Consider the following 23092-nt stretch of genomic DNA (forward strand, 5'->3'; position numbering starts at 1 on the left):
AGTATATACAAGGGTGGGCAAAAGTAGATTTAAATTACCAGCCATAATTACCTAAAAAAAAATCATAAGTAAGGATATGAAATAATGACAATAATAATAAGACAGATAATACAATAATTAATAAATGAATAATACAAGAAGAAACTCTGTTTCGTGTACTCACAAATGTAGATCTACTTTTGCCCACCCCTGTATATATAGAAATCAGTCCATTTCATGTTCTTTTTAAATGTACGCGACGTTAAAAATAAGGCAGTAACTTTTTCACATGCACATATACACCAGTAAGTGGAGGGGGGAAAATCGCTCCTCCTGGGAATGAGACCCTTGACTGAGGGTTAATAAAATCCAAAAAAGAATATCCAAAGAGACAACACTGTAGCGACGCATCTGCGTAACCGGTGTAGGACATTACACAGACTCAATAGTACTGTTAGCCAAAGCTGTTTTCATCTTAAATCAGGAAATCCACGGGGCTGGTGCCCTGGACATGGCCTTTCAAGTACAGACCTCGTGAGCACAGCGCCCCCTGCTGCCCGCTGGGTTTGGCCGCCCCTCCACCAGTTGCTGCTCTTCTGAACACAAAGTCAATCACTGACCTGACCAGACAGGGAACAGCTCTGAACATAACCCTCACAAAGAGGTGCGTTTCTTACTATAAAATAATTTACTAACCTGAAAGTGTAACTCTGCAGGCAACGTCAGAATTCTTGAGTCAAAGTTGTAAATATATAACACTCCCTAGAGAACTAGGCTGTAAATTTCTCTTATTTTTAAATGTACATGTGCTCTTTTCCTGCTGTAAGAGGCACTCTCACCTTCTTGGCATGTTCTGATTGATTCAGCATTTTTTCAGCATCCTCCAGCCAGGCCTGCAGAGTAGCCACAGTGCTGCCATATCGGTCCCAGTTAGCGATCACTTCCTCCAGCATGCTCCGCACGCTCCGCACTTCCACCGAGAGGTTCCTCCACTGGGCGGTGGTCTCGCTCATGAATTTCATCACGTTCTCGGCCTCTTCCACTGACACAAATAAAACACATGGCAATCTCTATTTTATGTTTTATATCCACCATACCTTTTTTTTCCTAGGGTCTGCTACACTGGTGTGCGTTTATATTTCTTTAGATGAGAAATTTAACAGATGCAATGTTAGAATTTTATTCAGTGACTGCTGAGAATGTTATATCTCATTCAGAGATATTTATAAAGGTTAAAGATTATAACGTATTTAAAGTTCCTGATAAGTGGAATGCAATAAATGACATACGTATTTGTGCGCATTTTATATACACTCAAGTAGGTGGACTCATATAGAGTGTCAAATGCTATTACAGTTAATTTTCAGCAAATATAACAGCCATTTACAAATTGAAACAAGAATATTTTACAACTTAGGTCTTTACACAAACTTAAGTTTTCATTTACTTTATGAAATATCCAAGTTAGTCCATTTTTTTTTGCTTTTAATCTTCAGAACTGAAAATAGGTTGGAAAATTGCAATTTAGAAAATTAATGTTTATTTTGCTCTCTCTTAGAAGATCTCACACACACACACACACACACACACACGGAGGAGTATGCTGATGCAGGCATTACACAAAGTCAGTGGGACTGAATCCAACATGTGCTCTCCAGGCCAATGGCATGGTCACAAAAGGATTCCACAGAGGGCGGGGGAAAAAAAAAAGATTTGATAATACAGAAATTGGTAGGTTCTAAATTTTACTGTATTCAACAAATTCTGTGATGAGTTTTACCTGAACCATCGGCTTTGACGTACATCTCAGCTGTCTGCTTCAAGATCTGATATGTCACTTCATATTGTTCAAAGAACTTGCTATTTTCTATAAAAGCCTAGAAAAGGGGGAATGGTGAGAAGATAACAAAGACTAGCTTAGGTGGAAGTGACAAAGCCAATTTTCTTCAGTGTGCGAACATGCTGCCCAAATTTACCAACCTCCCTCTTCCTAAAAATATCAAATTAATTCAACTGCCATAAATAACTTAATTATCCTGAGAGGATAAAGTATTTTCACACTTTGAATTCTAACTAAACACTAGACTGGGGAAATATTCTATTTCCTCTCTATTCTATTCTCTGTTTTCAGAAGTTTCTCCAGAGAACCTGGGGCTAACATTTAGAAAGCACTAAATTTAGAAGAACATAATCAAGTGTCCCACTGGGTGTTCGCAGTGGAATTCTCTTTGAACTGTAATTCTGTTGCTCTTTGAACTGTAATTCTGGTGAATGATGGCTCTCAGGAACTTCAGATTATAAATAAATGGCACATTGCGCACTTCCCTTAAAATAAAAAGTAAGTACAAAAATGTTTACAAGTAGAAAATGTTAAATAATCACACATTATGCCCATGTTATCCATGGTCTCAAAGTTCTATTTCCTAGTATAGAAATTACAGATTAGACATGTATGTATCAGTATATAATTTCCATATATAATGGAGTTGCTACCAGTAAATGGATACTATAAAACTGAGAACACACAACAAATCCTAGGTAAGCTTTATTATAGTTAAAGCCAACAAATATGAAATAGCTACTGTTTCAAAGACTATTCCTACTTCTCTAAAGTAGAAAATTGATGTAATTATAGGTAACAACATACCACCAAAAGCTCTTTAATTTCTTTTAATGGCATAATTAGTTCTTATGATTTGAACTCACTGAAATACTTGAAAACGCATTATTTAAAAACACAAAATTAGCCTTCAAAAACCAGCTGACGTCTTCAATAGCATGATGATGAAAGCTTAATATGGAGATGCAAAATGCTTGGGTGCAGATGGAAAACAACTCATACAGCAATTTCATAGACGTCCTTAGGTTTTATTGATAATCATGTATCATATTTCAATATAGCATTTAAAGATTACATATATAATACATTTCATATCATTTTATGTGCATAAAGCATTTACTTATATATTAACTACCCTTCAGGGAAATAGTGAAGAGAGATCGCTGTGAGCTTCTTAGAATGAGAGGTTCCGTGATGAATACTTTATTCAGTAACTTTAATAGGCTCCATTATTTTTGTGTGAGAATACAGTAAGTCCACAGTAGTCTGGTTGATTCATTATTTAGCTCTGTGTGCTACTCTTTTAACCTCTCCCTACTCCCCAACTGGAGAAAAAGCCGTATTAGTCAACAGACATTTAAAGAAAAGTAAGACACCTCTCTATGCCACTAAATTCAAAGTCTTAGTGGAAAAGACTGTATTTCTACTCTCACAGGATAAATACAGATATAATAAATAAAAAGCTCATCAATTTCACTCAAAGGGAGCTAAATCAGATCATTTAAGATTTAAAAAATCAACTTTGAGGAGCGGTTTCATCAGCATTGCCTATGTAAATTAATAACATAATTACAATCGATAAAATAAATGTTCATATTACTTATGTTGATTTCACATAGTCCACAATTCCAAGAGCTCTTCTTTTATTTTATGCAAAAGAATGAAATGTCATCCCATTTCTTCCACAGTAAAACTGAAGCATGTGTTAACGAACATGGTTCTCTCCAGAACAATTATGAGAGCAAGAATGAAACCAATCCCCTTCTGACGTCCACTACAGCCTGTAATCTCATCAATAGCATGTGGCCTACATCCATCAACAAGCATCTATGAAGTATTTTCTAAGATTGTCTTAAGTACTTATCAGCTGGCACCAAGCACTTTGTACGAGAAGTAATAGAAAGCACATTCTCTAATTTTCTAACCTATAAAAAAAGTATCTTTTTTTTTCAGTTGAATAAGATTAAATCAAGTCTGCTTCTGTTATGTTTGTTTATTCTGTTCTTTAGGTTTTGCATATGAGTGAAATCATATGGTATTTGTCTTTGTCTGTCTGACTTATTTCACTTAGCATAATACCCTCTAGAGGCATCCATGCTGTTGTAAATGGTCAGAGTTCATTCTTTTTTATGGCCGAGTAATATTCCATTGTGTATATGCCACAACTCTTTCTTCACCTGTCTATTGCTAGCCACCTGGGTCTCTTCCATATCTTGGCTATTGTAAATAATGCTGCAATAACACTTACATGCAGATTTTAAGGAACAAAATAAATAAGCAAAGTCATAGACAGACTCATAGAAAGTGATTCTTGCCAGAGGAGAGTGAAGGTTGAGGAACTGGATGGAAAAGGTGAAGGGATTAAGAAATACAGACTGGCAGTTACAAAATAGCCACAAGGATGTAAAGTCCAGCAAAGGGAGTATAGTCAATAATATTGTAATGACTGTGTATGGGGCCAGGTGGGTACTGGAAATATCAGGGAGAACACTCTGAAAAGTACATGATAGTCTAACCACTGTGCTGGACACCTGAAACTAATATAAAATAATCCTGAAGGTCCAATGTTATTGAAAAATAAAATTTTTAAAAAGACTGAATTGAGAATTCAGACTAGGGCAAAGAGAATTATGAAAATTTTATATCCTGACTATTACTTTCGTTATTAGATGATGTGGCAGCAAATGGCTCATTACAATAAATATTTTTAGAAACAAAGGAAATGATTACATTTAAGAACCCGATTTATAATTTTATTTGAAAGCCTTCACACTCTGTGAAATAGTCTGTTCTAAAGTGAGTGATTTTCCCGCAAACTTCAAAAGGGTGAGAGAGGCTCTATGGGGCGTGAGGTAGGAGGAAAACTGTGTGTGTCAGTCTTTGTGCCTTAGAAAATTCTTTTTATTATTATTATTCATTTAGGAAAGTGTAAGTCTTCTAGAAATTATGTTATTTATAAAGCTACATGGGTAGTAAGTAGCCGAGCCATGATTCAATACATTTTTGTGTGACTGGTGGCCAAAGCTTCCATAATGTCCCCCATATGACCTCACCCTGCCCCAAATCCATGCTGCCTGTAACAGAAATAATAGGAACTATCAGGCTACAGTATGAAAGTGTAAATATTGTCAATATGGACCAACATTAAATGGAACTAATATTTGCGTGAGTTACAATTCTTCATTTCTCTAAGCTACCAGAGATCAGTTTAATGAGTTGGTCTTTGATGTTAAAAAATTCTTTTTCCACAGCTTCTTTTGTCAGATAGTAAAGTTTACTACCTAAGCACAAGGGCTTTTGAGTGGAAAAAACGTGAATTCAAATCCTGGCTCTATTCCATACCAACTGTGCCACCCGGAGCATGTGACTTAAGCATTCAGTCTTGGTACCCTCAGTAAACAACATGAAATGCCCAGCCCACAGGGTCATCACCGGGACGGAGGAAGGCACACGTAAAACCACTGGCACATGACAAATACTCAACCTTCCAAAATTATTCAAACTATCAAAAAATACCGTAGGCCATTTTCAGAAGAGAAGTGTGAGTGATAAATAGGTATTTTTCACAGGGGATAAGAGTATTAGGATGTGTTAATTGACACCTACTATGTTTGTAGAGTAACTAGAAATTTGGCAGATAACTTTGACTTAGGAAGCAATTTAACATGAGCAGTTTGGTGAACTTCTCTTTACTTTATGGAATATGCAGAAAGTACTGTTTTTTTTTTAGTCATTAGTAACAACCCTCCACTCACAAATATCTTACTTGGTCAAAGAGAATTACTAAAATCATTGTGTTGGGACATTAACCTGGTGCAACATCCCCATTAGGCATTTCAATCTGATTGGCCATCCTTAAATAGCTGGAACAAAGACGGATCCCGAATAATTACCTACTGAGCTCAGAGTGTATAATTTAATATGACTAAGCCTGAAAATATAAATACATATCTGTATTTAATATTTAAAAGTCTGATGTAATTTCTTGAACTTAAAAAAAATGGATTTTTTTATTACTTTCCAAAGTAATTAAAAATGAATAAGGGAACATATACCAGATCTCATTTTTTTGACAATTGTTTCTGAGAAAATTATATTAAATCAAAAGGAAGATTCTACTACAAACCTGTTAAACCTTCCCCCCCCCCCCCCCCAAAATGCATATTGTTCATTTATCACTTAGAAAATGGAATGAAAATGTAGCAAAATATAGTATGGCTCTAAGATGCTTCTTCAGTAAAGACATGGTTTCAACAAGTGTCAATCATACCATTACAGAGTCACTGTGGCCCATCAAGTTAGAAGTGAGCCTATATTTTAAATTTATAAGTTTATCATTTAGAATTTGTGATTAAACATCAATGGCACAACACAGAACTGAGGTGCGAGAAAATTTGATTTGCTAATAAATTTGGAGGATTCACGTTTAACTAAGAGAAATAAGCTGCCTTTAATAAAAATAATTCTCTAATTACAGGTAAATGGAAACTGCTAGGTACAGAACAACCTAATTCCTTCATTAATACAGGGCTACTATTCTACGTAAACAGCCCACAATATGAGATAATCTTTAAAAATTAAATTGGTACAGAGATTTACAGGAAAAAAATTTACTTTGTTAGGGTGCACACAAGAAGCAAAAATGCTCAGAGAATACCATAAAAAACATATTCTGGACCTAATCTAAAAAAAATAGAACAACTGAGAAGTGTTCTCAAAGATTGGATTTTAGAAGACATGAAGATATCTTTAAGTATTCTCACTTTGTTTCAATGGTGAGCTCACAATCAAAGTCATGGGCATGCAATGTAAAAACTTTTCTTTTTTAAGCAATAAAGTCAGTCACGTGGTTCAATATCATTAATGCAGCAAAACATTTTATATTTCCAAAGAATATAGGTATATATTTCAGATTGCTATGAACAGCTCAGAAACTTCTATTGAACCCATTTAACACACTGGTACCTTTCATGTTTAAATTCAAGATTAAATTAACAGTATCAATTACACTGCTGGGTATCTGATGCTAAATCCACAGACCCTCTGATTTCTCTCTCAAAGCACCAGGGAGACTTACGATGTAGCTTTCCAGCAGCAGCTCCACTGAGTCTCTCCTCCCGTACTTGATGATCCAAGATTTCAGCTTTGACTCTGCAAGAACCAGCAGTGAGAGCAGACGGTACTTTAATTCTAGAAATTCCATTTTCATCAAGTGTAGTTCTGATGTGGAAGAAACAAAATGAAACCTAGAAATAAAACACGGAGAATTCACAGGATGTAACTAATGGTAACAGAACGGCGCTTACTGAACCTGTTACAGTCAGTGTTGAATATAATGCAGGAGGGTCTTCTAAACTCAGGCTGATGGACCACTGTCTGGAGACTGGATTCGTGTCCTGGCTCTGCATTTAAAGGCAAATCACAATTGACTGAAGTCTCTGATTTAGCTCTTTCCCCGGCCAACACCTCTCATCCGTTCCTTTTATGAACTGTTCTTGCAATATTACATAATGTTCCTCCCTGAATAAAAACACAGCCTCTGAAGAAACCACTTCTGTGATTTCCAGCTCTGAATACATGCAGGTTTACTTTTTTCAATTATCAACACATCAGAAAGCTGGCATCCTTAAGCATATGTTATAAGAACCCAATTTTACTGTGCTAAATGTAAGCATTTCTGTAAAAAAATGTATAAATTCATTAAAAAGAAAAGAAATGGAAAAAGCATTCACCAAGCCTTCTAAAAAGAGACTCCCTGGAAGACATCCTCTTACCTCTCGGCCATGTCCTCTAATTGATCAGGTGGCACCGGGATTCCATTCACAGACCTGGTCCGGTAGATCTCATGGAAGGCTCTTTTGTGGGCATCTGTGTTTTGAAGCAGATCCTAAGATACAATTTTTTAAAAAAAGGAAGAGAGAATGAGGCAACATGTTCACAGGAGGCTGGGAAGCATCCTTCTCAGCCTGCACCGATGAGTCAATGTGTTCCACAATTTGATGCCGCGGCCTCATGCACACGCGGCTCGGTGCCCCTCACAGGCTCTGCCCTGGTACAGGAGCCTGTGCTCGTCTATAAGGCCCCGGGCTAGTGCTGCATCTGACAATTATGGCATCTTTCAAGCACACATGCCATCTGCACGGCGATGCATTCACTCATTTTAAAGGTACATGGTCCAAAGGAAAATGCAATTATTGCCATAAACAATGATTGGGGGTATTTTTCTCCTTCCTTGAATTTTAGATACGTTGGTTTTTAAAAGCTTAAAACTAAGCACAACTAATTTAACCATTTCATGGCAAAAATATTAGACTCTATTATTATTTTATTTTGAATGCATGCAAGCTATCATAAAGTGATATTTGCCTGCCATCTAAAGTAAGTCGATCATGTTACAATATATTATGAAAATACCCTTAAGGTTAAAAGATTTCAAATAAGCACAGGGAATTTCCCGTAGGTATCATGTGTTATATTTATAAGTATTCTTTGTAGACTGTATAGAAGCCTAATTTGAATAATTTATTTAGATTAATTTGAATCTCCCTTGATTTGTGTTCTGAGATTTTCACTGTCAACAGACTTATTTATATAAAGACTTACACAAATTTCACAGTTCCTAGCCAATTGCAAAGAAAGACAGAGATGAAAACTTCATGCCATATTTTCTATACCTTAGTTTATTTCTCAGTAGCACAATAAATACTCAACAGTTTGTCATTCACTGCAAAGTAAGACACATTAGCCCACCAGAATGATGTGTTTAAGTGAATATTGTTTCCCTCACATGGGAATTTAGTGGATTAATTATAGAAAATAGAAGCAAAAAAGAGTCTAAAGCCAAATGAGAAACACTGGATGGAAGAGAAAAACTGTAAGGCTCTCAGGTTCTAAATTAAAATGTTAAAGTCATATGTATTTGTTCACATAAGTGAAATTAATTTTGAGGGGGAGGCATTAATTTTTACATTGTATAAAAAGCCAGAGGCAAACTATTTCTATCCTGATATATTTTGCTGTAACTACATTTTAAACTGCTTTTAATCTGTAAGTAACAGATACTCAGAAGTCGCTCTTGCCTAGAAAGCAGGCAAGACGTGCAACCAAGCTGAGCAAGACGACAGAGGACTGTCCTAGAACAGCTATTGCATTTTAGCCACTCTCTACCTCCTTTCTATTAAGTGAATGATCTTGGCTGAGACTCCCCGAAGTGACCTCGGGGCAAACTTAGAGCAGCCACCACACCCAGCTCTGATGTGTTGCGCGTGACTATATGTTAATGTTTGGGTGGCAGCCTGTGACGGTATTGTAAAACCCAAAAGTTCAGTTGCCTTCTAAGAAGGTTTCCCTGCTATAGTTTTAAGTATCTAGTTCCTTGAGAAAACCTTGACAAGATACCGGAACAAACCAAAACATTTTCAAACCTATGATAGAAGAGCTACAGCCGGCATGGTGTCACTGGTTCTCCTGAAAGGCTGCCTCACTCTAAAACGGCCAGATGCTGAGCATAGCATGTGACTAATTCCCTGGTGAGTTCACAGCAAGTCAGGGAGAGCTTCTAGGTCTCCTACTCTCAGTAAAACATGACCCCAAACTGGATCACAAACCTGTGACCAAAAACAATGTGAAGAAGCTGATCGTACCAAGCAAAAATCTATACCTTTGCTGCAGGAGATTTTGTCTTGGAATTTGCATAAGGTGAGAACACCTGCAACTTAGACTCCTACATTTAGCCAGAACCCTGAAGATGTTGCTGTGGGCTTTCAAGAAAAATACAGGAGGAAAGCAAAGATCCCTACACACAGGGAACAAGCCACCATGACTGAGAATCAGCAGAAACAGCAAGTTTATAGTGTTAGAAAAAACTCAGTAATTTAACACTGGACAGCAATAGCTTGTAAGTTAGGAAGAGAATGGTGTGGGTTAAGTGTTCCTAAGTCCTTACATTGATTAAGAGGAGGTCAAGATATTAACTTTCAATTTTGTTCAGGATCCATGGCAACTCTACCTGGATTATTGAAACTGGTTCATTGGCTCCTACCCTCTATCCCTAACCCCATCTATTCTCACATAGCAACCAGGATGATACCATTAAAATAGTGATAATATCATTTCTCTGGTAAGAAAGTGGGTGGGCAAAGATGGTTAGGATATGACAGAGAAAATCAACTATGCCAAATGTGCAATTACTGAGAATGAGAAGGTGCAAACAAACAATATGGGCAAAAATAGGGGCTTCATCATAGGCACAGAAAAGATTACCAAAAAATAGAAGAGAATACTTTGAACAATTTTAGGACAAAGATTTTGAAAACTTAGTCAAATGGACAAATTCTTAGAAAATGTCAATGAGCAAGATTGACCCAATTAAAAATTTGGAAGCCTGCATATTTCTAAAACCATTTTTAGAAGCTGGGAATACAAGAGAGAAGAAAACAGACAATGATCTTGCCCTTATGGAGAGGACACAACAGTACAGGAAATCAAGCAATACATCAGAAAAATAATTAAAATAGCAGTTAAGCTGAAGGGGGAAAGGGAGCTGTAACTCTAAAGAGGTGGCCAAGAAAGTATTGACTAACAGGTGACCTTTCAATAAAGGCCTGAAGGAGACAAAGAAGCACACAATGGGAATATCAGTGGGAGAATGTTTCAAGTCACGGGGAGAGAACATCCCAGAATGATGGCAAAAGCAAAGGCCTTGAGATGGGAATGTGCTTGCCTGTGTGATGTCATCTTTTCTGTGCGCTTTCACTGATTACCCTACTTAAAAATGCAACACCACTTAATCCCTCCTGACCTCCTGTCCTTTCGGCTTCTAACATTTATTTATTGTGTTTTTTATTTCTGATCTCTGTCCTCCCACTAGAAGTTGTTACATAAGGGTAGGGATTTCTGCCTATTTTGCTCATGGGTGTATCATAAATGCCTAGAGCACTGCTTTGCACATAACAAATATTTGTGGAAAGAGTAGAAAGGCAGGGCCAGAGGAGGAGAAAGAGAGCTAGGAAACCAAATGAAGAAAGTGCGTGAAGGATATAGAGATAACTATGTAAAATAATTCTGATAGCGATACCACTGTAATTAGCTAGTTATTAATAGGAAAGAAGCAAAGAGAAGGCCGGACATCATAGGCAAGTCATTTGGGTAGCTTCACCAGGAAGCTGCAGTTTCACACTCCCCATGGAATACACGCTTATTCCCTGCAAGACACTGGGGGAAGAAATCCAACCAAGAGAAAATAGAGACACATGCCCAATAAAGTTGGAGTGACACAGAAAAGGCACTTGCCGGTCAATCACAGCTGGGGACAGAGATGGTCGGCCAGAATGGGCGTGGCCACTGCAAGTGTGCCAGCATTTGGGAATATATAATCCCCTAAACACAGGGAATTTTCTCTCTCATTTCTTTTGTTGCTGGAGGTGCTTTCTCTCAGTTCTCTTGTGTTCGTCCTTATGGCCCACAGCCATGCAGGCCCCACACACAATGGACTAACGGACTATAGCGAGGAAACACAAGCTAAAGTAGCCTGATGCTGGACTGGACCCAGCTCCAACATGGAAAGGAGACTCCCGACACTAACTCTCATTTTAACTCTGCTAAAGTCCCAGCTACACTTCTTCTATGACTGGACTAAGGGAAATGGGAACTTGAAAACCAAGGGGTGTAATTCCACAGAAGTAAATCTTTACAATATCTCATTCTCCTGTGGGGGCCTCCAGAAATGCTTATTCCAGCGGTACCCCAAGAACCCTACCCTCATGAGCAACTGGGGAAGATGAGCCCTCTCTTATCCTGTAGCCATAAGGGAGGTAAATGAGGCCTGAGAATTGGCCATTGAGTGAGGATCACCGAGAACCCTCCTTGAGATGGATAGCATTCTAGGGAAAGTTTGGTTGGAATGGGTTCTGGGAAGAGCATTTTGAAACCAAAATGAAAGCACAAACACATTCCAAGAGCTTTGCCGTCATAAAAGGAAAGAGAAAAATGGACAGTAGCTGAGGGCAAAGTATAGTTAAGAAAGAGACATTTTTTCCTCTTTATTTATTTATTTTTTAAGAAAGAGACTTTTTTTAGATGAGAGAAATAGCAGCATACTTTATGTGGGTAGGAAATACCCAGCAAAGAGAGAGAAAATAAAGGTGAGAACTACAGGAACTGTCCTTCGGAGAAGAGCAGGAAGGGTGGGCTCCAGGACACGTGCGGAGGGGTAGCTGTCGCTCGGGGCACAGATGGTTCACCCATAGTAACAGAAGTGAAGACAGAGTATTCGAGCACAGATGCATGTAGGTGGGACGCTATGGCCGTGGGAGCTAGTGGAAATTCTTTTTTGATTGCTTCTATTTTCCCAGAGAAATAGGAAGCCCTGTCATCAGCTAAGAGTAAGGATGGGGGAGGAGGTGTGGAAGGTTTAAGGAGACAAGGTATAAAATAGATGTCCCAGAAATGGAGAGGGAATGGGGTCAGGAAATGCCCTTGGAGTGCCAGGCAGCATGAAGGGCCCACCTGGGTTAGTCGTTGCACCGGGGAGTGTGCTTTTCTGCAGCCACAGTCAGCTGCATCTGTGTGGGCAGGAGCTGGGCAGAGAGAGGGCTTTAACCAGGGTTGTGCTTTACCCAGGAGAGCAGGAGAGAAAGAGACCTGGACGAGGTGATCAGGATGTGTACAGGGAGTGACGTGAGTGACCGAGCATTGAATTTAAGCAGAGTACAAGGGACACTAACTGATGGCATGGAGAGGATGTGAGGCAGTGAAATGACGGTGCAATGAACGGACAATAAGGCCCAGAGGAAATGAAGACTTGGGATTGGGGCAACTTTTGATGGACAGGAAGATGCTTGAGAGACTGTGAAGGGGTTTCAGTCACAGGTGATGACAAGGCCTAGACTATCCTACGCGGTGAGCGGCTAGGGTGGGGTGTAGGACAGGATCGCTCAGAGAGGAGAGGCTAGGATATTGGAAAGATCATCTACAGGTTACTGACGTTATTGAAAATAATAGCTTGTGTTGTCATCCAGGAAATAAAATCTTCAAGAAAGGAAGGAATGCAACCTAGGTAGGGCCGACGACCGCAGTAAGGATGGCTAGAGTCTGATGACTCTTCTCACGATTCCTTGAGACTGAGAGCCTTATTTGTCAGAGCAATGCTGCTAATAAAAACTACATGTGTTATATGCAATAGTTTTGTGGGCACATTTTAGCTTAGTGCTTAAAAAATCCTGGATTATCAACTCTGTGACCTTGGGCAAGGCACATAACCTTTCTCCGCCTAAAGTTTACTTCTCTGCCAAGCAAGAACCTATTTCATATCCCGAATGGCAAGTGCTCAGCAAAAGGAAGTGCTTAGGACTAAAGGCTGGCTAAGTCCTCAAGTGTAATCAGCTATGATTAGTGTTAAATTTCTAGATAACTGAGCATCAGGGTATCTGAGAAAGAGCAAAGATCACAGAGGTCTACCTTGTTTCCAAGAATAAGTATGTTTCGGCAGACACGTAAGTTAATTTTTTTAAAGTAATAAAAAACTTTGGTAGAAACGTCAAGTGAACTCCTTGAAAAAAATGTATTTAAAATGTATATGAATTCAATTTTCAGAAACTGCCTGTGCATTAAGTAATGAAAGACTAAGTAATGTATTAAGTATTTGAAAATGTGCAGAATGCATAAAATCAAGAATTCTAAGCCTTGACAGCATATGTAAGTGTTCACGGCACGAGCACAGTTACTTTTAGGCTGGGATGCGAGATAATGTTGTCATTCTTGCTCACGAAGCGATGAGTCCGATACTGTGCTTTTATCAATTTAGTGCATTTTCAACTGAGCCCAATATATCAGAGCAGCGTAATGATACCAAATTGATGGGCTGGTTTCTCTGCTATTGAGAAAATCTATAATTTTAGTCATCCTAACCGTGGTTCACATTTCTCACATCACCAAAGCTTAGCTTATTATAGGCACCTAATAAATACATTGTGAATGAATGAGAATTGATTTTATATTTGACAATTACATTGGTTTATGACTCTATGACTTCAAGTAGCTGTGCTCAGACCTAGTACAAGTTCCTACCTCGGTAAAAAGATCATTCTGGAGATTTTCCTTGAACTTCATCTTAGCCCCTACCCGCCTGTGCTCGCTTCCTATTGTCTCCTCACCCCAGGCCCTATCTTTCGATCTAGTCCTTTCTGGTTTTCAGCCTCAGATAACCATCATCTGTGACTTCTACCCCTCTCTTCCTCCCCATGCCACTTCATTTCTGGTTTTTATGGTTGTTTACTGCTCTTTGGCAGAGAGATGCTTCTGGCTGCACACTTAGTGGCTGGCACAGGGTCTCTCTCCCTCCAGGGAGCCAGAAGAGTCAGGAAGAACCTCAAATCATACAACCACTGAGACACACTAACAGCATGCCATCCAATTTAAATTCATTCCCCACCAGGGGCGGATGCTGCCTAGAGTGTACCCTGAATTAACATTCCTGCTAAATCTCACTAGCTAGTAAATAGCACAGTTAATATTGTAGGTCATTTTGTCTTTGGTGGAGCATTTCAGATGTTAAGTCTATTAGATAGACAATAAACACTGCTGTTTCTCAAACTTCTGGATTGGAGGCACCTTTACCAGTCTCCCTGGTGCCAAAAAACTGGCACATAGTAGGCCCTCAGTGCATATTGGCTGAACTGACACATTAACCCACAATCCATATGCATTCTACACTTGATTAAAACCCTAGTGACTTCTTTGGTATGAAATAGTCACATCGGTTAAGAATTGTTTTAACTGTTACATGATTTACATGAAGAAAAAATTTTGAATTGTATTTAAGTTGAACCGCTAATTTGTTAAAGTGGTAGTATTTGTGTAACACTGCTTTAGCATTTTCCCTATTTTTTATATACCGGGAATCTCAACATGGACATGGTCCAGGCTTTTCTATGCTTCTGAGAAACCTTAACCTTGCCCAGATGCAGGAAAATCCTCGACTTGATTTCTTATCCCCCGTCTTCAGAGAACTAAAGTACAGACCAGCCTGGCAGGCATGGGTTTTATGCGTGTGTATCTCTAAAGAACAACCAGCCCCCAAAGTCATGCTCTTGCCTAAGAGGCAGTTTCTAGGAAGGGCTCTGTGTGTGTGTGTGTGTGTGTGTGTGTGTGTGCGCGCGCGCGCGTGGTGGTGGTCTGGTGGAGGGGAAAGGAGACTCAGTAAGAAATAATCAGCACAACTAAAAGTGTCCGAAAGCACTGACTGTCAATGAAAAAAGGCCGAGAGTACTGGTGGCAGGACCCTGACCAACTATGTAGTGTCACAAAACCGCGGTGTCAGTTTTGTTGGATGAGCTAGTCTGGATTGAGTGAGCTGAGCTGAAAGGGCCAGGGGTGAAATCCCATGACATCTCAATGCCTCTAGTTCCAAATATAACATTCGAGAGGGGCATAAAACCAAATCTGTTATGAATGCACTCCTACTCTAGGGTATACAACAGTCTGTTTCCTTGGGGTACTTTACAAAATGTCACTAACATGGCAGAAAATACACATGAGCTATAAATGGCCCATGTGTGGTCAGGAGGAGAAACCTCTGCTTATTGGCTTGTTTTCCACATTTACAGCAACTCTCACCACGAGACCGTGAATGGGGTACACAAGCTCAACTGTGCAAAATGCAAGACTACGTTCATGAAAAACAGCCCTTCTAGTTAGTTCTGACCTGCTGCAAAACACAAAGAGGAAGTGTGTTAGAACTTACGCTAAGCACAACTGAGCAGGAGTGAGCTAAAACATGTCACACATGACTAAGGTCTAATCCCACCACTTCCAAACACCACCCCCTGCACCACCTCAGCACCCTGAGGACTTGGCTTGCCTCTCTTAGAAAATAGAGGCAGAAATGAGGTCTGGAGCCAATGGCCAATGACATTATTATATAAATGCATATAGTCTGTGGGCTTATCTTTTGAAAAATAACTTATAGCAACAGAAACAACAAAGATAACTGCAGATGAAATAGTGCCACAGAGCTACTAGAAAGTACCTCAGGGAACAAATCTACTGGACCTGTGATTAACAAGAACAGAAGAGGCACGCAGATCAGAGAACTTCTAAGAAGGCGCCACGTCTCTGAATCAATACGCATTGATTCGTACTGGAAGCCTGGGAAGCCCGGCCAGTCTAAGTTCTAAACAAGCCACATCTGCAGAGGACACTCAGACTGTCAGGCTGGAAGGTCTCCTGGTCGGAATTCTTACCTTGTGTTGCTCACGCTTCCGCTGTATTGTGTCGGCCGTTTCCTCGTGGACCTGCTGGATGCTAATTTCCTCCCGCAGGGCCACCTCTGCTCTGTATAACCAGGCACCTATAGTGCCCAGAGGTGCGGGAAGAGATTTGTCGAGCTGTATATGCCAATCAAAGAGCTGAAATGCAAAAGTAGAAAAACCGAATTATCTCTAACACAGAAGGCAATTCCTAAAACTCCCCCAAACGATTTTAAAGTCTACATAACGCTTTAAGTTAATCATTTCAGGTTAACTTAACAAATATCAAGTAAGAAATGATCTGTGCTCTGAATCGGATGCTTTCAGAACAGGTAGGAAATGACATTTACAAGCAAATTTTGAGGGAACTTAAAGTACATCCTAGACATGGAATGATATTATTGGCAGCTTAAGGCATTTTCTTCTTACAGCGAGAGCATGAAGCACCCACTGACTTGCAGGTTGGCTCTTGCCGAAAGGGAAGGGACCGGGATGCTGACGTGCTCAGGGATGCAGGAGCTTATGCACCAGCTCATGTGGATAGTCCTACAGGATGAGATCAGGTCAGACAAAGCAGGGTCCTCTAGACACCTCTGGGGGCAGAGAGGTATTCAGGATTCTTCTTATAAGAACATCATCCTCTCACCACCCCCGCATGTCTTACTTTATTCAGTCTCACCATTTCCCAGTTTGATGGAATGCCAAGTAGAATGGGGTACGGTGTTTCAAAACCACGCTATTCTTTGATAGAGTTTATGGGGGTAAATGGACAATAAAAATGAAAAAAATAGGGTAAGTTCAAGCCAAACAGTCCCATCAGTGAAAGAAATGTCAGAGTTTTTTGAAATCTTGGTCTTTAAGTTTGCAAAGTGTTAACATTTGAAGGCACTGAGCAGTTTTCCTTCAGGTTCATGAAAGACCAGATCAGGAGATATGTTAAATTAAGGAATATAAAAGTGAATGTGAATATGGGAAGATTATTAACTACTGATCAAACATGATTATGGGAAATAGAAAAATGGCGAAGGCTCCAATCCTAAACAACCCAGAATTCATCTGCGTAAAGCGAGATGTAACCCAGATGGTCTTCCAAGATTTCAGTCCCTCATCTGGTCGATGGTGACATCACGTGCAGGGCAGGCAAGGCAGGAAAAGGGTTGTTAGACAAGCGCTGCCATTAATTTAAAGGACAGATTCTCCCACAGTTAGGCTTTTCTGCCCCAGACAGAGGCAGAAGGACCTGATGCAATACCACTGTGTAGACAAGGGTGATGGAAAATATTCTTGACTAAATGATGTGAGCCCTGATGAAATGGGTCGCGGGAGATCTTACCCGAGAGGACACTCTATCCCAGGCCTGCTTTACCAATGCTTGGTCAAGTGACAGTTTACCGTCTCTTTGCAGTGGTTGCATTAGATGTTCAATTTGTTTCCTTTTCATTTCATATTGAACCCTGAAGTGCTTGAATGACTAATAGAGGAAAAACAGCAACAACATGGCAATGAGTCAAAAAAAAGCAAAAGCAAAGGAAACCACATTTCCTAAATAACAATCTTTTATATTTGGATAACACTCAATATATGTTGTTGAAAATAATAATGACAGACATAAAACTAACAGCAGCTACCGTTCAGCATGCTCTGACCACGAGCCTGGCCCCACGCCGAGTGCTTTCTACATATTTTACATTGAATAAACATATCTTAAAATGTGACTCCAGGTCCAAATATGAAAGGAAAATACCACTAATATGTGCAGTTATGTTAAAGACCGTGAGAATGGCCCTAAAGAATCTAACAGATAGCAAACACACCCAAAAGAATTTCTTAGAGTAAACGAACGTGTAAGTCCACAGGAGGAACACTGGGGGGAGATGGTGAATAAATGTTTTACCACAGTTACCTCCCATTCCTCTAACTTAATGCAATTTAAAAACACCAAAATATAAAATCAATCTTCAATTTTATTCCACAAATTCCATGCATGGAAAAACTGGAAAATACACTTATTGGTTGAAAAGTAGAAACAGATAGGAAGTGCTGATGACACATAAACCCACAAACAAAAGAAAATGTTCCCTATGTTCAAATATCAGATGGTCTCAAACCCTATTTTATGAAACTGGTGATCATCTGTGGTTCTCTTTTATAAAATAGTACCTGTAAAACAGGTAACTTTATAACTTGAAATGTAGTTTTTTGACAATTTATGCTCAAACTAAAACTCACTAATGGACTAAATAAGCATATCCACTCTGTTCTTGCACTTCTATTCCCAATTTACTAGTTTAAGAAATTTTTTTTAGTGGAGCTCATCCCAGAAAATTGTATTTTTGGGAAAAAAGATTCCATTGAATTTCAAAGCAAAAAAGGGTATACTTCATAGAAGCACATATTGTCCACTCTGCCAAGTTCGTCAAATATAATGTTGACGGCATCATCCCTCTAAATCCGGGCACACTTATGGGTATGATTATGTGAAATCACACCCTAATGTGATAGCTAACTCTGATTGTTTGCCATGTTGACTCTCACATCATGGGACCTTTTTGGTCACGAAAATGATTGACAATATAATATAGACTAGAGTATATTGTAGCTTTGCTACTCACATGCAATGCTATTTTAAATCGGGGAAAATGTCAGTGCCGCATAGAATAAATCACAATGTAATTGGAAAACCCGTTATATGATTTTGTGCCTTGGAAATGGAAACTGGAAGCCAAAATCCAACTAATAACAGTGTAATAGGACTGGGGGAAACAACAAGGACCCTGGCCTCCACCTGAATGAGATAGTGTTGACCTAGGCAGGTCATGGTAGAAACTGATCCCATCAATGGGGCCACTGCAAATATTTCTGGTGCAATCCTTTATTCAATTCAGCTTCTTCTACAGTCATTTTCAGTATGGCGCTGAAGTGCTTTTTTTGGTGGATTTCTTTGTTGTTATGTGACATCTACAAGATCATGAGTCTAACAGAAACAAAACTAGGTATTTGTGTTCTGGGTCTTATAAGACTGAGTTCTGGAAATTCATTAAGCCTTGGAGCTGTATACACAGTGTAGATCCATACAATTTAAAACTACTTATTTACATAGAAATACAGTTATTAAATTACATGCAAACAAGATAATGCACATGATTTCTTTATGGATTTTTTTCATTAATAACATCTGAAAGATTAAACACAGACTAAATGACATGTATGAATCTTACACAAAGCTTTTAAAAACTGAAAACTATTTCATACATTACCTGATATTTATCCTGCAAATTGGATTCTGTCATCTGTGCCCTTGTCAAATCTCTTTCAAATTGTTCTATCCAAACTTTCATTTCCTTCAGAATTAGCCTGTCTTCTCTCTAGAAACCAGCAGATGTTACAATTTTATCAGTAACTGTGCATTTATTTAGTTGCTGGTTAATACCAGACTGAACTTAAAATAGACTTAGTAAGTTTCAGTTGTCTTTGAAAAGGTTTCCCTCTCCCCACTCTCACCCCTTATGTAGAGGGAAAAAAAAAAAAAGGAGTTAATTCTGTAAAAATATATTAATTTTCTTTGACTACTGAAATTATCTCTTTCTCAAAAAACACTGATTTAACTAAGAAAATATCTGCAAGACAGGAATGTCCTAAGTAAAAAAATTACTCAGACCAATAGCTGGAATGGGACTAGAAACATAGGCCTGTGGTTGTTTCTTAACCCAAGGCCGCTGGTAACCCAGAGCACTATTCTGGATGAGATTAACCTTGACCGAGTTCAAGAAGCTACAGTCACAATAACATCAGACTACTTGTGTATATTATTCAGTGTTATAAGCTCCATGTGAACAGAAAACAATTTCCCTTGTTCTATGTGGTATTTCTAGACCCTGGCAACATGGTACCTATAAGATATTTACTAAATTATATGCTGAATAAATGCACCTAGGACACCACTCTCATCTCAAAAATGAGAAAAAAAAAAAAAAAGGAGATTTACATGCCATTCTAGCACTGAATTAGTGACAATATCCTAATTTTTCATCAAGATTTCTTATCTGGTAAAAAAGCCAAAGTAATCATAAACATATTGAACATGATTTTTTGGCACTTACAAAGAACTTTCAACTATAGCATCTCACTTGATGATCGCAGCCCTGTGACAGAGATAAAATTGTCTCTACTGAAGGTGAAGGGGCAGAGTAGAAAGTGCTGGCTATGGAGGCAGGAAAAACTGTTACAAATCCTGGTTTTGACATGGATTATCCTGGGGGCCTTAGGCACACCTTTTTTTTTCTTTTTTTTTTTTAATTGCTTTGTGTTTGACCTCTCCATTCTTACACCATCATCTGAAGAGTCATCACACACCCCTGCCATGGATTGGGGACAGCAGAGATCATCTTTATAACACACCTAGTACATGATGCTATCACGCTCCATGCCCTGTCTCACTTTCCAGCCCGGCAAAGGCAACCCTCATCTGCCTAGAACATTTCCCCCCGGAAATGATTTCTCTAGAGCTCAGCCACACCCTCTCTGACCCAGAAGCTTCTGTCTGACCCAGAAGTCTATGCCAGTGGATGGCAAACTTTAGGGTGCATTGGAATCAGCTGGAGGACTTGTGAAAACAGATTTCTGGGCACCATCCTCGAACTTTCTGGCTCAACAGATCTAGGGTAGAGGCTGAAAATTCGTATTTCTAACAAGTTTCCAGGTGAATCTGATGTTGCTGGCCTAGGGATGACATTTTGAGAACACTTCATGATCCTGCAACAACCGGAGCTCAAACAGTCACCCAAAATGCACTATATTTTATCATCCGCCAAATTGTCTCTTTTTCCCCCCATATATAAACCCTTAGGTATCTTTTTTACTCCAGCCTATCACTGTGTCTGGCACCCAGTATCACTCAATATATAGTTGTGGAATAAATGACTGACTAGTAGCATAGTTAATTAGAGAAATAAAGGGAATGGGGGGAGCCCAAGACTCCGAAGCTTCAGCTCCTCCTATGATGGCCCCTCTGAATGAACAGTGCGTGTGATCCAGGCACATGCTTTATCATCAGTTGACTTTCATGCTCATAAAAGCACTAATGACACATTCTTATGAACTCAGAGGAACAAAATGCTCTTGGTCCTCGGCCTGGTGGCTCAATGGTTGGAGCACTGTCCCCTGTACTAAAAAGGTTGTGGCTTCGGTTTCCTGTCAGGGCACATACCTAGGTTCCGGGTTCCATCCCCATTGGGGTCCTTACAGCAGGCAACAGGTGAATGTTTCTCTCTCTCTTGTCTCTCTTTCTCTCTCTCAAATCAATAAACATATCCTCGGGGAGGATTTAAAAATATACTCTTAGTCTGCCTGAAATAAAAATTAATTTAACATTTTATCTGAAATTAGTTACTTCTGATTTTTGATTGTGCTGTAGACATAAAGTCTATAGTGTTGATAGGTCCTTCAGCTCAGGCCTTGATGGAATATAGAAAAAGATGGGAGAACTGAAGTACAGGCTAACTTGGGTATGGAAGAGAATTCATAATCATTAATTCCACAAATATTTTTTGAGTACTTACCATGTGTTATGAACTTTACTGAACCCAACAGTGAACAGAAGAGATGTGATTAACTCAGGATTATAAATTAACTGAATACTTACCTATTTCAACTAATGACTTCCTGCTTAATTATTTAAAATATAAAAAATATGTCTTTAACTTTATTTTTATTTTCCATTTCAAATATAATAGAAACAAACGTTATCATGGTAAATTCTCCCTTTTATTAGTGCTATTAAGTGTTATTAGGAAGGAATTAATTGATGCCGTTATATAAATAAAGATTAGTGGGAAAGTCCATGGGCGTGGCTTAGACTATAACTAACATTTAATAACAATTACATGTTATTTTTTCTAATAGAAAGGAAAAGGAAATACAGAGTTAAAGTATTAAAAGAAATGTGTACATAAAGACAAATCCATGCAAAGGAATGGCTAACGAGCTATGGGATGTTGGACGTTTGAAAGAGGTCACTAATTCAAGATTACTTAAATCTTACCTTAAGATTTTGGATAGAATTTGCAAAGAGTAGGAAATCTGGAAATATTTCCTAACGATAGGAAAAGATAACATATGGAAAAATAATACAAATCAGGGACAAAATTATATGGGAAACAAGAAAAAGAAACAATGGAGTACCATCCGTCTATAAATAAATAGACAATAATTTTAAGGGTAGAGTTACCGTAAGATATTTCTCACAATTTTTTTTGCTGTTTTTGGTTTTCATAACTTTTGAAAGTCTCAAAATGTGTGAATCCAATACGGCAACATAGTATTCTGGCATTTTATGTTTTCATTTTAATTTATAATAGATCGTATGTGGCAACAGATGCATTTTTTAAATGTTTTGACATATTAAACTTTTTAAAAGAACAATGTGGAGAAAAGGTATGTGGATTCATATTTTTTCTCTAAGAATATGACCATAATCTGCATCTCTCTATCTCTACAACAACAATGAAGGCTGTGCGTGCTCCTGAGAGCAGTTGGTAGTATTCGCTGCAATGGCAAAAGGAACAGTGATAAATAACTGAATGTTTAACAGGTGAGGCAGATGGGTCAAAAGGCCTGTTTTATTTATTTACAATAGAGCGTTGATTACCCAAGGAATACCTTTAGGGAAAAAGTTTCTTTGTCCGTTTTATTGGCTGAAGTAAGAAAAGCATAGTATGTGTATTTCCAATAAGAAAATTTGATTTAAAATGGTATCTAATATAAATAAAATAACTAATTAAAATAAATTCATAAAGAGGACATAGAAACCAATTGCACCAAAAATGGAAGCCTGGTAGATATGTTGATGCCAATATTTTTAAAAAATGAATTAAAACAAATATTTATTAAGGCCCAAGGTGAAAAATACTGAGTATCTGAGGTGATGGCATCAATATTCCTAATAGGTATAGTCTACAAACCTTAAAGGCTCATGAGCCAAAATTAGGTGGTCACTTAGCTTCATTAAGCAAACATAGGCCCTACATCA

The 23092-nt window shown here is 38.6% G+C and overlaps 1 protein-coding gene across 1 annotated transcript in view; it reads right to left on the reverse strand.

The window, feature by feature from the left end:
* The window catches only part of SYNE1 (spectrin repeat containing nuclear envelope protein 1), a 357645-nt gene that overhangs the window by 245387 nt on the left and 89166 nt on the right, over positions 1-23092 (reverse strand). Inside the window, exons 11-18 of the mRNA XM_081140676.1 lie at positions 22106-22156; positions 19323-19430; positions 17399-17536; positions 16060-16224; positions 7594-7706; positions 6897-7065; positions 1760-1856; positions 819-1021 (exon numbers count right to left, since the gene is read on the reverse strand). Coding sequence (XP_080996802.1) covers positions 819-1021; positions 1760-1856; positions 6897-7065; positions 7594-7706; positions 16060-16224; positions 17399-17536; positions 19323-19430; positions 22106-22156 — 1044 coding nt within the window. The remainder of the gene's footprint in view (positions 1-818; positions 1022-1759; positions 1857-6896; positions 7066-7593; positions 7707-16059; positions 16225-17398; positions 17537-19322; positions 19431-22105; positions 22157-23092) is intronic.

Source organism: Miniopterus schreibersii, assembly GCF_964146895.1.
Source record: "Miniopterus schreibersii genome assembly, chromosome: 6".
Lineage (NCBI taxonomy): Eukaryota > Metazoa > Chordata > Mammalia > Chiroptera > Miniopteridae > Miniopterus > Miniopterus schreibersii.